This window comes from Lepidochelys kempii, chromosome 22, assembly GCF_965140285.1.
Source record: "Lepidochelys kempii isolate rLepKem1 chromosome 22, rLepKem1.hap1, whole genome shotgun sequence".
Lineage (NCBI taxonomy): Eukaryota > Metazoa > Chordata > Testudines > Cheloniidae > Lepidochelys > Lepidochelys kempii.
In genome coordinates this window covers 13,973,675-13,988,426 of record NC_136401.1, presented here as the reverse complement: position 1 = coordinate 13,988,426, position 14,752 = coordinate 13,973,675, and the positions used below count along the sequence as shown (strand labels likewise).

General features: G+C 47.3%; 1 protein-coding gene across 1 annotated transcript; it reads right to left on the bottom strand.

The window, feature by feature from the left end:
• Positions 1 to 2,053: 2,053 nt before the first annotated feature.
• LOC140901559 (uncharacterized) lies at positions 2,054 to 10,305 on the bottom strand. Its single transcript, XM_073320603.2, has 9 exons — positions 10,212 to 10,305; positions 9,173 to 9,352; positions 8,344 to 8,460; positions 7,825 to 7,974; positions 4,940 to 5,155; positions 3,928 to 4,032; positions 3,112 to 3,256; positions 2,575 to 2,789; positions 2,054 to 2,295 (listed from the first exon to the last, which is right to left on the bottom strand). The coding sequence occupies exons 1-9, from the start codon at positions 10,303 to 10,305 to the stop codon at positions 2,054 to 2,056; spliced, it is 1,464 nt and encodes a 487-aa protein (XP_073176704.2).
• Positions 10,306 to 14,752: the final 4,447 nt, after the last annotated feature.

Below are 14,752 nucleotides of genomic sequence, written 5' to 3'. Positions count from 1 at the left end.
TCTTGACCTGCTGAACTCCCAGATTCTGCTGTGGAATTTGCTTGGATAATTCTTACTCAGCAGGCTAGTAACCAATCACCAGTTAGCTTGATATGAACCAAGAGCTGCAAACAATCTACCTGTGGGACAGGGGCCTCCGGTCTTGTCCAGGATGGGAACACTGGCAATGGTGGACCCCAGTGTGCAGTAGAACCCTTCTCTGCATTGCCCTGTAGGGGCCTGGAGGCCAGTGGAGTTGCAGTAATGTCCAGGTAGACAGGGGGAGCACTGGGTCTGTGAGAAATCAATGGGAACATTCACATTCTCACTTCTGGAGAGATAGGAAGGAGTACTGCATAAAGGGATCTGGGGGTCATAGTAGATCACAAGCTAAATATGACTGTAACACTGCTGCAAAAAAAGCAAATACCATTCTGGAATGTATTAGCAGGAGTATTGTTAAGCAAGACACGAGAAGTAATTCTTCCACTCTACTCCACGCTGATTAGGCCTCAACTGGAGTATTGTGTCCAGTTCTGGGCACCACATTTCAGGAAACATGTGGACAAACCAGAGAAAGTCCAGAGAAGAGCCAAAAAAATGATTAAAGGTCTAGAAAAAATGACCTATGAGGGAAGATTGAAAAAAACGGAGTTTGTGTAATCCGGAGAAGAGAAGATTGAGAGGGGACATGATGGCAGTTTTCAAGTACATAAAAGGTTGTTACAAGGAGGAGGGAGAAAAATTGTTCTCCTTAACTTCTGAGGATAGGACAGGAAGCAGTGGGCTTAAATTGCAGCAAGGGCGGTTTAGGTTGGACATCAGGAAAAACTTCCTAACTGTCAGGGTGGTTAAGCCCTGGAATAAACTGCCCAGGGAGGCTGTGGAATCTCGATCATTAGAGTTTTTTAAGAGCAGGTTAGACAAACTCCTGTCAGGGATCTTCTAGATGATACAGAGTCCTGCCATGAGCGCAGGGGACTGGACTAGATGACCTTTTGAGGTCCCTTCTAGTCCTATGATTCTATATGAATCTTGCCTCTGCCACTGGAACCTCAGGCAAGTCATGTCATTTCGTTGAGCTTAAGTTCCTCATCTATGCAATGGCAGTAACATTCCCACCTCATAGGGATGCTGAGAGGCTCAGTGAAGTGCTTTGATAGCCTCAGATGCCACAGGCTCTAACTCGGGGATATTGCGGTGTTCTTCTAAGGAAGGATTCAAGTGATTATAAGCATTTAAACAGTCTTCACATGTCTGCTCAGGCAGAGAGGCGCTAGGTGGAGTTAAGCTCTCTAAGTGCAGAAGCAACATTGCTAGTCGCTAGTTCACCCTGTGCATTTTCCTACCTCTGAGCTCAACTTGATTCTGGTGCTGAAGGTTCCCACAGGACAACGCTTGGGGACAGCAGTGCCCTTTGGACAGTAGTGGCCTGGAGGACAAGGGCCAGCCTGACCTGCAATCAACAATAGAGAAAGACGTTCAGCTGATTAAAGGCTATGGATGGAAATGAATATAAAAGGCATTCATTGCTTCTATAATAGCCATGGTCTATTCAAGTCAGCAGCAATTCATCCGTAGATTCCCCACAATTCCTTAATTCTCTCCCACATGGGACAAAGCTGAGCTACCATACAAGGTCACTGAGCCATTGTGGCCTCATAGCTCGAAAAGGTGAGTAGGAATCTGAACTTTGGGGTTCTGCTGCTAGCTCAGGGAGTGAGCGTGATCTAATGATGAGACCAGGGGACTGAGAGGCAGGATACCTGTGCTCTATTCCTAAATCAGGTTTAGAATGTCTAGTCATTGGGACTGGGAAATAGGACTTGGAACCCAGGAGTCCTGACCTTTAACTATTGCTTTCTGCTGCTGAGGACAGGCTGAGTCATTTACTCACAATTCACACATCTGGGGTTCAAACAGCAAAAGGGGCTTTTGAATGGGGCCAGAAAGGGGAATTCTAAACAAGGCGCTGAACCAGGAACCTGAAAAGAACTAGGCCCAAGGGCTCGACTCTGAAGTGGGCATCACCACAGGGCCACTAGACTGAACACATACAAAAACCAATATTGTTTTAGCAAAGGAAAAAGACAGCACCTTGGAGCCTGGCCTCTGGGTTGGGCCTGTCTGATCCCTGTGCACAGTAGTAGCCTTCCCAGCACTCTCCAGTCACGTCTGTTGCATTATGGTACAGACAGAACTTCCCTCCATCACAAGTCCTGCATCCAGTGCTGTTCTCCAGCCCTCGCTCAGGGCTGTAGGTCCCTGGTGGGCAAGGCTGCCAGTCAAGACCTGTTCCTTTGGGACAGAAGAAGCCTGAAAGGAGAGCACCATCATATTTCTGGGTGGGAGAGAGACCTAAAGATGACAAATCAGTAACTGAGATTCCAGCAATGGGATCCACATGTTTTTATAGATTCACTAGGGTCACTTGGGCTGAAATTGTTGGACTGAGCATGAAGCTGAAGGAACAGAGACAGGACTCATACCCTGGTTGATTTTCCATGGCCCAAGATCTCTCCGGCACACAGGGGCTTAAAGAAAGTCTTTGGAAAGCATGAAACAAACTAGGCATTTAGTGAACACACGACTCACCTTTAGGGCACAATTGTGGCTTCTGAAGAGGGACACAGTATTTACCCTCTGGGCAGGTGTAGCACTCTTCTCCATGTGTCTGTGGCATGTAAGTGCCAGGGGAGCAGGGGATGGGACTCTTGCTTCCCAGGGGACAGGAGTGTCCCACAGGGCATGGAGCTCCTGAGAGGCCATCAGTGGGTGTTGGTGTTCTGGCCCCCGCAATGCAATAAAACCTGGAGTAGCAAGAGCAGAAACAAGAGCCATCAAACACAAACAACCTCGAGTCAAAGAAACAATCCCCCTAAGGACACAGGTGGATAACTGTCTGAGCAGTGAGCGTGAGGAATACTGGATCCTCTTTATACCTAGTGAAGGAGAACTTCTGCAGATCCCAAGCCCTGTGTTGACAACAAAGGCACACTGACTGCAGATAGCTGTTCTTATTCAGGGTCCAAGAGAGTGTGGTCCCTTCAAGTGAATAGTTGTGGGTTATTCATGTCAGACCTATCTCTCATTATAGTGACAGAAGATAAATGTGTACCGTACTGTACTTACCCTGGGCTGCAGTGTCCTGATGGTGCTACCAGTCCAGTGCTATTGCAGTAATGTCCTCCAGGACAAGGCTGGCATCCCAGCAGATTCTTATTCCCTTCGTTGCTGGACCAGGTGCCATGTGGGCATAGAGATGGAGTGAGTGTTCCTGATTAGATAAAGTGCTTCAGAGTCCGCTCAGTATCAACATGGGGAGAAGGCAGCAGACCACACAGAGGGGCATTGAAGTCAGAGTGAACTGGTCATAGACATTCGATTGGCTAAGCCTGATCCAGGAGCAGAGCGAGCCCAACACAGCTTTATCCCACTGAAGTTTATGAAGTGGCTATGGGATAGCATAGGAGTACAGGCTACAGAAAAGGTGAGAGGAAGCTGGTCCAGTTAGGGTGCTAGACTGGGACCTGAGTTCAAGTCCCTACTCTCCCACAAAGCTCCCTGTGTGACCTTAGGCACGTCACTTAGGGTCAGATTGAAGAGTTAGGAGCCCAAATACCTTTAAAAATCTGGGATTTAGCCTCTCTGTGTCTCAGTTCCCCATTTGTAGAATTGGGATAATAGCACTGCCCTACCTCACAGGTGATGATAAATACATTAAAGATTATGAGACATTTAGGTACTATGGTAATGGGGCCATATAAATACTAAGATAGTTAGAGCTAGCAGCTACTGCAGTTCCAGACTCTCTGAGCTGAAGGCACTGTAGGCAACAGTGCTGGGGGAGCTGGAATTCCAGTGTCTCTCTGCAGGAAACACTGCAGGGAAATTCCAGCTCATGCTTCACAGGAATTTAGAAGAATTATGTTTAGAAGAATTATGTACCTGCAAGACAGTAATGCCCAGGAGGACATGGGAGCCCTGTTACTCCATCCATTGGGTCTCTTACTAGGGCATCTCCCTTGCACCAGAATCCTTCAGAGCAGTCCCCTAGAAGGCAGGATACACATTTATACATATAAACGAAATTAAATGAAAATAATGAGGATTTAAATATAAGTTCCAGGACACAGACACAAAGTGGAAGCCTGAGTTGGAGCAGTGATAACTTTCCCTATGCTGATTCATAGAATACCAGGGTTGGAAGGGACCTCAGGAGGTCATCTAGTCCAACCCCCTGCTCAAAGTAGGACCAATCCCCAATTTTTGCCCCAGATCCCTAAATGGCCCCCTCAAGGATTGAACTCATAACCCTGGGTTTAGGGGGGCAATGCTCAAATCGCTGAGCTATCCCTCCCACCCTTGATTCAAAGGGCCATCTCTAGGAATGAAAGGGGAGTGCAATCAAAGTGGTTTGTTCCATCCTTACCTGCTCTGCTGAGCCCAACAGCAAAGGATTTATTGTTACATAGACACCTGCCCATTAGGGTTAGGACTGAAACTATGAACTAATTTCAACTAGGCTACCAAACAGCTATGAGCTTGGGCAGCTACAAGCCCTGGAGACAGTCAAACAGGTATCTTAAAAGTTAAAGCGTCTGCATCTGAGTTCCATTCCCTCCAACCATTCAGCCTGGCAATTTTACTTAATGGAAGGAATATTTCCTTCTTTTTAGGATAATCTGATCAGGAAGGAAAAGGATGGGCCACTTGTTCATTTCAGCCAAATATCCCAAGGCACTTTACAAAGTGGATCTTACCCAAATTTTACATGGGAAAAATGAGGCACCAATAGTGGAATAACTTGATCAAACTCACAAAGTCAGTCAGTACCAGAGTAAGAAATAGAACCCAGGAGTCCTGACTCCCAGTCCTTTGTTCTAATCATGAGGCAACAACACCCCCAACTAGACACACAGAAAATGCTCAGACTGCCCAAGGATGAATGGCAACATACCTGTTGGGGCTGAGAGACCAGGAAGCTCACAGTATTTTCCAGGTGGGCATCTCTGACATTCCTGGATATTTTTCAGCTTCTGCCTGGGACCAAAGGTACCTGGCGGACAGCTGTATTGAGTGCCCTGTTGTATCCCAGGTGGGCAGTAAAAGCCCTGCGGGCATGGGTAAAGGGTGAAATCACTGACTGGCCCTTGGCTGCTGTCACAGTAATAACCTGAAGGGAAGGCAGAGGAAGAAAAATCAGTTTAGTTACTGGGAGATATTAGCTACTAAATATCTACTCATCTATACATGAGAACTCCATCAGGCTCTCTTAGGAGTTCAAAAGCTTCCAATTTGCCATTCAAGGAAGAAATCTATTACTGATCTTTAATTATTATTGATCTCAATTACGCCACTGCTGGAACAGGTAGACAGTTTTCCAACCACTACATATACAAAAGAGATGTCAGAAGCCAGTGGTGAGCAGAGCGTGGGTCACTGGCCATCACAAGAGCACTTACTGATGTTCCCCAAGAGAGCTAGCTGGTCACATGGCGCTGGTTCCTCCTCCTTGCTTCCAGCTGCTACATCCCATTAAAAGAAGGTGAAAATACTCTGCACCTCTCCCTAATGTCACTGTGTCATGTAAGTCAGGGTTGCCTTTGCCACAGGAATGCTCATTGATTGGCAGTGGGAGAGGAGGTGGAGTATGAATGGGGCCGAGAGGTGGTGCATGACACAGAAAATGCAACGGAGCAGGAGGGGGACAGCATGAATGAATCTCAATATTAAGATGTGGCCCGCACTACGAAAGCCCATAAATTGCTGGGCTGTGTTGCAGTGTTGATCCTCCCACAATGAATATGACAAAAACTGCTCCCTTCTGTAGAGCATATCAGATTGGCTCCAGAACAGGATTATATCACACACTAGCAGCTAAATATAACTACACAATCTACATAATCGATATCTCTCCCATGTCTGTGAGTGTCCTGCTGTCGAGGCACTGCAACATAAACTCACGCGACTACCTGAGGGGACTATCTCATGGGTTCATGGCCCCATGTTGTGACTCTAGGCATCCCTGTATTCACACCCTGAACGCTACAAAATATGCCATGTGAGGTACCATTTGAAAACTAACATCACACTGGTTATTAATATGGTAAAGTGTGTGTGTTAATGTTATATGTGAAGTTATGAATTCCCTCTATATCATGTTACTAGAACACGTTTAAGGCCAGAAAGCCTAGGCTAGGTAAAAGTGATAATCTAGCCTGTTCTAGACAAATGAATGTGAGGGTTTACCTCAATTTACATATTAGAGTAAAAAAAAAAAAGCATCAAGCAAATCTGGTCGGGGGTTATCCTGCTCCTGAACTTGAGACACAGAAAATCGGCATGGCACTTGCACCACAGAGACACAGGAGACTGAATCCCCATGAGGCCTTCATGACTTGTAAAACAAAGACATTCCCTTTGGGAATATAAGGAACAGTGGGAGGCTCCATTTTTATCCTTCACCTTAGGAGACAAAGGAATCAAGTGATTTGATCTTTGTGATGGATCCTGGCCGGTAAAAACTGGAAAGGAAACTGTGGGTGAGAGAAACTATCTTGAACAAAGGCTGTAACTTGCTAGATTAAGTTGTTGTCTTTCAGATGTGTGTTTTCACTTTTATTTGCTTGTAACCATTTCTACATGTATCCCTGTTACTTGGTAACACTTAACATATGTCCTTTGTTAGTAAACCTGTTTTATTTTTGCTATAAACCACCTCAGTGTTGTATTTGAAGGGAAAGGTGTGTTTACTCCTATTAAATTAATAAAATGTAATAGACTGACTTTTAAAAGAGCAGCAAATTTAATATCTTCTGTGACTGCACAGTGGTAGGGACTGTGCATTGCAGAGAAGTATCTCTGAGGAGCTTGGGGGCTGGAGTTCATGGATTTTTACCTGCTAGGTGAGGTTTGGGAGGATTTTAGTGGTGAGGAAGACAGACAGTTGTATCAGGGAGCTGACACACAGCCTAATCTCCAGCAAAGCTCATGCATGCTGAGGCATACAGGTAACAGTGGCTCACAGCTCTGGATATCCCCAGCAGTGTGTTACAATGTATCTACAGTTTTGAAAGTACAGTACAAAAAATCTGATCTGTGAACTGTTATCTGTGAGCATCCTTACTTGAAGCAGCAGCAGAATCAAGCCATCTGTGGGGATCACCCCATAGGGATGGGGAAAATCGGTTTGGATAAAGCCATAGTTTTTGCTCATATGCAGAATCAAAGCTGAACCCAAATATTTTTTGTATAGGCTTCAGAAATGTGCTGCTAACTTTACCACTTCTGGTTTCATTTCTGAAGTGCCAATAGAGAGGCCCCTTCTAGTGATATTTCCATATAGGACCAGAAGTTGGTTACCCAGTGAAAGCAGGTTAGAGGTGGATCAGGCCTACCAGGTAGCCCCCTAAATAGAAATCCAGACACTGGAAGGTGGTGAGAGACCACAGGACCTTCCCCCAGAAAGACACTTGTGACCAGGTAAGGAATAGAGATCTCTTGGGGGGAGGTGCATCGCATGGGGGACAAGAGGGAAAGTCACACATACTGGGAAAAAGGGTTGACTATGATTCCAAATTCTTGGATATTTGTCTGGACTGAAGCCCTTCTCTGAACCTCCTGTCTATATCTCCATCACTGAAAGGGAACCACCTCTGGCTTTTCACCACTAAATTAGTGAGTAACACCCTTGCTTGTACCAAGTTCCTGGACAATTCACACATGCCTACGCTCTGTTCCCCAAAAGCCGCTCCCTGTTTCCTTTGGGCTCTCACCCATCTGTGCCCCTGGAATCACTCTTGCCCTCTACTGGATGCTGCGGTTTGCTCTCACGTGCCTTACCTTCCCAGCACTCTCCAGTGGGGGCACTGAGGCCAGAACCTTCACAATAAAATCCAGAAGGACAAAGCTGGCACTGAGAAACCATGCTCTGCCCTAGCAGGTTGGAAAAGGTACCAGGTGGGCAGAGCCTGGGCATTGTTGACCCTGCAGCTGGGAGAAGAAAAGCAAAACATAACAAACTGACTATGAAACAGTCTAAAGGCTGCTGCCTTCAGGAAACAAGGAATGAAGGAGGCCAAACTGACATAGAAATAATAGAGTCAATCTCTTATAAAGCACTTTTCACCCATAGGTCTTGAAGTGCTTTACAAAGCCCCATGTTACAGGTGGGTAATCTGAGTCAGAAAGGGGAAGGGACTTGCTCAAGGCCACACAGCAGAAGAGCCAGGAATAGAACTCAAGTCTCTGATTACCAGGCTGTCCTCTATCCACCAGTCCACTCTGCCTTTCAATATTTTGTTGCAAAATCACTGATCAGCAGGCCAAGCATTCCTGGCTCAGGGCATTCCAGATACTCACTGCAGTAGGTGCCCAGGGGGCAGATATTCCCAGTAGCACCATCCATTGGTTTAGAGCTGGCTGCTCCTCCTGTGCAATAAAACCCAGCCGCACATTTCCCACTGGGTTCAGACAGCCCTGGGGGATGGAAAGGACAAAGGGGCTCAACCTGAGGCATAACGCTGCGACAGTGGGGTGGAAGCAGCAGGAGCACGTGGATCAACAGCCTGCAAGGCAGCAGACTCAAATATTCCCAAGGGGGCAGCATCAGAAGAGATAGCTGAGCCGCATTCTCACACAAGAGCTCTGGCTGGTCCACAGGGCTCAACGAGTCATAAGCAGCTTTGTGCCCCTGAAAAATATGAAGCTAATAACAGCTTGTGTTAAACACACCAAAATGGTGTGGAAAGAACAATAAAAGCAGCTGGGAAAAAATGAACCAAGGACTGTGATAGCAGTATCTCCAGCCCCAGTGGAAGCAGAGAATGAAATGAGTCTGATGGGACATCCTGACCTTTTTGAGCCAAGAAGTTTGGACAGCTGGGCTCAGCTTCAGGACACTTTCAAGTGTTTATCCAGACAAAACCTTATGAGATTTGAACGTTGCTGGCTATAACCACCAGGAGGCTCAGTGACTCACTCAAGGTCACACAGTGAACCTACGGCAGAGTCAGGAATAGACCGTAGGTCCCCGGGCTCCCTAACAGGAACTCAGTGTCAGTTCAGTGGCTGGAGGCAGTGCTGAAATAGCAAACTCACCGGGAAACAAAGACAAATATCTGCACCAAAATTCTCTCCTTCAAACTGCCCCGAGACAGCTCAACCCCAATTTGCATGGCTGTATCCTCACCTGACACCTGGCAGTAAAACCCTGGAGGGCAGGGAATGGGCTCAAGGCTGCCCTCAGGGCAGTAGAACCCAGCCAAGCACTTCCCTCCGGTGGCTGTGGCTGGACACAGGCAGTTGGCATTGGTGTAATTATCCAGGTCGAAGGGCTGTGCGGTCCATGCAGCCGATACACAGAACCAGCCTGAGCAATGAACACACAAACAACGTGGCTGAGAAAACAGCAGCAGCGGAGCCCAAAGAGTTACCACTCTTTGGTAAAAAAGGGATTAAAGGGTAATAAAAGGGTGTATGGTACACCACCTTGGTACAATAGTGAATCCACTGTGCACGAAACAGGCCAATGGTGCCAAGGTGTACCACCATGGTGTAACAGTGAATATGGTGTGCATGTGACAGGCTGATGGTGCAACAGCATAGCACCAGCATGGTATAAAGATAAATACAACATGCATATAACAGTGTAATGGTGCAACCATGTAACACCACCATGGCATATAACGATAAAATCTATAATAACCCCAAACTCAATCCTTCATTGCCTGGGCTAGCAGAGACTGGGAAGGCTGCAGAGAGAGCTGCTCTCAGTCTCTTGAGTGGGAAGGAACAATACCATCCAGCCACTTCAGGTGGCTACACAGAGAGACTCTAGAAGGCATCACGTCTGGCCCATTTAGGCAAGGACCAGCCAAACAATCTTCAGGCCTTACTAAGAGGAGACCATTCTCCGTGCCCAGTATGCACACAGTGCTGCTCCTGCTGGGCTAAACTCCAAGGCCTGAATCCTCATTTGCATTGAGGCTGGAGTGCTGTAAAGAGTCCTTCACATAGAGGAGGATCAGGTCTTTAAAGCCTACATGACTTACAGAGCGAGTGCCCCTGTGTACAGAGACAGAAGAGCCATCTCAGGGTAAGGGCAATGTGCACACGTGCCGGCACACTTGCTTGCATCTATACATACACGCAGGGCATGGGAGCTAGTTGGGAAACTCATAGGACCGCTCCACCCTTCGGAACGTGCAGCCAAACTGACATGGACTCACCTGCATCACACTTTCCTGACACGGCTGTTAAATTCTCCTTTCCACAGTAGTGCCCTGGGGGGCAGGGCAGGCAGCTATCCAGGCTCTGGGTCATGGGGTCAGGGTTATAATAACCCCGGGGGCACGGAAACTCTGTGGCAAACCTTGTTGCTTAGAAATGAAGAGAGAGAGAGAAAACTTTTCCTGGTATTCATAGGACTTAAATACAATTCCTGCTCTCAGCTCTTACATTATAACTGAACACTGCCCCTGCTGGTGTGTCTCAGCTCACCCTGCATATGGGGTACCCAGTCAGTCTCTGGACTCTGCTGAGGTTGCAGATAAGGGGGATTCAAGTTGTGTTAATGATCTGTGTGATCCAGATACTTGTTCACAAAGAACTGTACTGAGACCAGCTAGCTCATTTCTTGGAAGCCACTGTTGCATTGAGAATGTAACTATTTCAATCTGGCTAATGGCATGTTTAGGACTCCAACTCCGTGTCCGAGGAGCAGGGCTTGTTTCTTACCTTTGGGGCAGTAGAAGCCAGGTGGGCAGGGGTAGGTATGGTAGCTGGTGGTGTTTTCAGGACAGTAGTAGCCAGCTGCACAAGGCGAACATGCAGCTTGTCTGGTGAGGTTGTTATAAGTTCCTGCAGGGCAGGGAAGGGGATAGCTGGTCCCTTCTGGACAGAAGTGGCTCACAGGGCAAGGGCCTCCGTTGTGCCATACGTCTGTGAAGAAGAAAGTGAAAAGCAGTGGGAACAAAGGCAGGAGATTGCACCCAGCCACTGGATGTTTCTCTTTTGTTGTGGCCATTGTGATCCCGCAAGGGAGATTGAGAAGAGGAGGTGCCAGGTTAGAAAATTACCAGACACCACTCTCCAGGGTATCTGAGCTGTGTAAACAATCAAAGCAGTGTGCACAGAGTCCTTCCTTACAATGTACTTCACAGGCAAGACTGAGCCAAGTCTTACCTAACATTTAGCCTCCCTACATTTTTCCATGAAAACATTTTCATGCGTTAGCCTCACTTGAACCAGTTCTGGAGAACGTGGAAGGAGATGGAACAGCCATCGGGGAAGCTGAGGTTCTAGGCCTAGGAAATTATTTCTCTTCAGAGAGCATGGAGTACAAAGGCAAAGATGGGGGGAGAGTGGGACACCTTCACTACTGGTGTGGAGCCTGTAACTTAACTCTGCTGCAATGCCCAACATACACAGCTATTGGGATAGTGTAGACCAATGGAACATGCTTCCCATTTCACATGTGCATGTGTTGTTTCAAATACCCTTCCCTAGAGGGCAATGGGCCTGGCTTATGAGAGGGCCTGGCCAAAGTAAGATATACAAAGGCATTAAGTAGATAAGAGGAACAAGCATAGTGAGAGGGATCTGGCAGCTGAGTGGACTGCAGACAATAGCTATTAGCGAGATGCAGGGGATGAGGTCAGCAAGTGAGGGAGTGATTAGAGGGATGGGGGAATCTTGGGAAATCAGGTCCTGTTCCCCAAGGTATATTTAGACCCAGTGTGGCCAGGTGGCAATGCTTTAGGCAAAGTCAAATGCCCGATAATGAACTCCGTAGGCAGGTGAAAACACCACTCACAGTGAATCACCCTGGCTTAAGGTTTATCGTACCTTCACCCAGTGACATCCTCACCTGCTGGGGATGAGGAGAAGGCTCCAGATAGGCAGTAGTAGCCAGCTGAGCAAGATCCTGAGGGAGCCACTAGACCGGCTGAGCTGCAGTAATAGCCAGGCGGGCACACAGTGCAGCTGGACTCCAGCCAGAGGTAGAGTCTGGGGAGACAATTGTGGCATAGCTGGGAAAGAGGACAGCTAAGGCCAATATACCCCATTTGCCACCAATACCTAGCACCATGTGCTGTGATAAATATTCCTCTTTGCAGGAGCCACTTTGCTCTTTATATCAATCTAGGGACAAAAATCACACTTCTCTGATCCAGAAACCACAACACGATATAGCTGCACCGCTTCTGTACCACCGCCACAGTCCCACAACCTACCCTCCAATATCATAAATCACATCACTGCCCAGAGCTCAGCATCCAGTACATTTGTCCATTCATTTTTCCATTCACATGCTGTCCCCAGTGTGGTTCCGTCCTTTCCCTGTGTTTCATTCTGTACAGTCTTGCAACTACGCTATCAATGTGCACCAGCACTGCAAACAAGCCTCAACTTATGGGGGACTGAAGGAAGCCTGAGGCACCTGCATGGTGAACCATACAGAACTGCACTCTGCGGCTTGAAGAGTAAGTATGGAAAACCACCTAGAGGAGAGAGGGAGAGACTACAGAAGCAGGATAAAGAATGCATATAGTCCACCTGCCCATGGGAACATTAGGAGAAAGAGAGAGCTTCTGTTTTCAAGCCAGCATGACCACAGCCAAAGAATTCACCTGTCCGAGAATGTGCCCACAGGGCATGGAAATGGGATGCTGGTGCCGGCTGGGCAAAAATGCCCAGGTGGGCACGGGCCTCCAGTGCTTGTATTTGTGGCTCCATCAGGGTTTGGGACACTGGCTCCTGTATTGAAACACAAAGGGAAAACAAATCCTGAGTGACAAACATTGCAATTCATTGGCCACTTTGGCCCTTGTGGCTGGGGTGGCCAAACTGGACTTTTACAGGTAAAGTGTGGCTTCCAGAGCCCCCCACCCCCTGTTCTCCATCTACCAAACCGGGGGGAGGGCAGCTCAGGGCTCCTGCCCTGTGACAGGGCTAGGGGCTTCTGCCCAGTAGGGAGGGGGTCTAGGGGCTTCAGCCCCACAGGAGGCGCCTGCCAGGGCTCGGGGCTTCAGCCCTGCTCCTGCTGAAGCCCTGAGCACTGACAGGTGTCTCCCACGGGGCTGAAGCCCTGAGCTCCACCACCCTGCTGCAGAGCAGAAGATCTGAGCAGGTGCATCTGGCTCTTTAAATTCTGAAGATTATTGTATGCGGCTCAGAGGATCAGTAAGTTTGGCCACTCCTGGCATAAACAAAGATATGTACTGTGTTTAACACAAGCTTTCCTTGCATTAAGATGCAACAATCACTGATGGAGGCTTGTTTCTGAATATTCCATGTGGACTGGACTCCGTCCAGGGGAAAATCTTAGCCTTGGACTCAGTATCAATAAAATATTAATGAGAATCTCCCGAGAGAGAAAGAGAGAGAGAAAGTGCATGGGTAAAGATCTGATACTAATCTAAGGAATGGCCAGGCCTAACAACCCCACACAGTAAAAAATGAGTTCAGGCCTTTAAAAACCATGAGAATTTAATTTTTTTTTAATTGGGTTGATTTGATTTGTTTCGGTTACACGTGGGTCACATTTCAGGCTTTGCTCCACAACCATGGGGACTAGAAACTTATTTTTTTTCTAAATCAACACTGAAATTCTCATGAAATCACATGAATCCAGGACCAGAGGGCTTTAAGAAAAACATCAAATATTCTGGACATTGGCAGCACAAAGACTCATCAGTGAGAAACCCATGTGGTTTGGTAAACAAAACCTACAGAGTGTTTTGTATTATACAGAAGCACTGGCTCTGGCCAGAACCCAGAGCTGCTGCTGCTCCCCTCCCATCTTGCAGCCCCATGGCTCTGAGATATCTGAGTTCTGATTCTTTATGAGTGTCATCGCAGAGAGGCCAAGACATCTGCTCATGCACCAGAATCAACCTCCCATACTTTGCAAATAATTCCTGTCACTTGCCAAGAGTTGATACATCGTTTCTAGCACCATCCTGCCAAGTAAGCACTGATAGTCTAAGAGATTACACTGTTTTTCATGCCAACAGAGCATGCCAACACCATCATGCCAACCTCATGCTCCAAAGCCTCTCTGCCATCACCTCATATTAATGCTAAAGCACCAGATTCCTATCACAGTGCTAACATGCCAACCTCACACACCAGCCCACTTTGCCATCCTCCCATCCAAAGCTTCTATACCTACCTCATGCCTCAGCAACCTGACGGCAACCTCTCTTTCCAGGAGGGGGCAGGACAAATTAGACAGAATAGAAGAGCTCAGGGAATATGGAGAAGATAAGGACCCCGTTCTCTTCCTCCCTTTGCCCTTGGGAACGCTAAGTCAAGTACCTGCTGTGCAGAAGAATCCTGGCCAGCAGGGGCCACTCGGAGAGGATAATCCCCATTCTCCACAAAACATCCCTGGAGAAATACACAGGGGAGAGAGGATCATTTAACTGGAAAGCGCACTGGGAAATCCAGCATACAATGTGCACTTCTGAGCAGAGAGAGGGTGAATCAGTGAAAGATCCCATCATAGCATCATCACAATTGGAAAAGCATCTTTCCAATTTAAACTGTGCTCCTGTGAGACACCAAGGATGTTAGAGCATACTTATTTCCTCCAGGGCATTAGCAGACATTGGTTCACAATGGGGACACTACAGATAGTATTTAAGTATATTTTGATAGCATTGTTTATTTTACATTTGTTTCCTGGAGGTGAAATGCATTCATTAGGGGTTTGGGACAGTGGCACCAATTCAAACATTTCTTGGGAGGTGGGGGAATTTCAGTC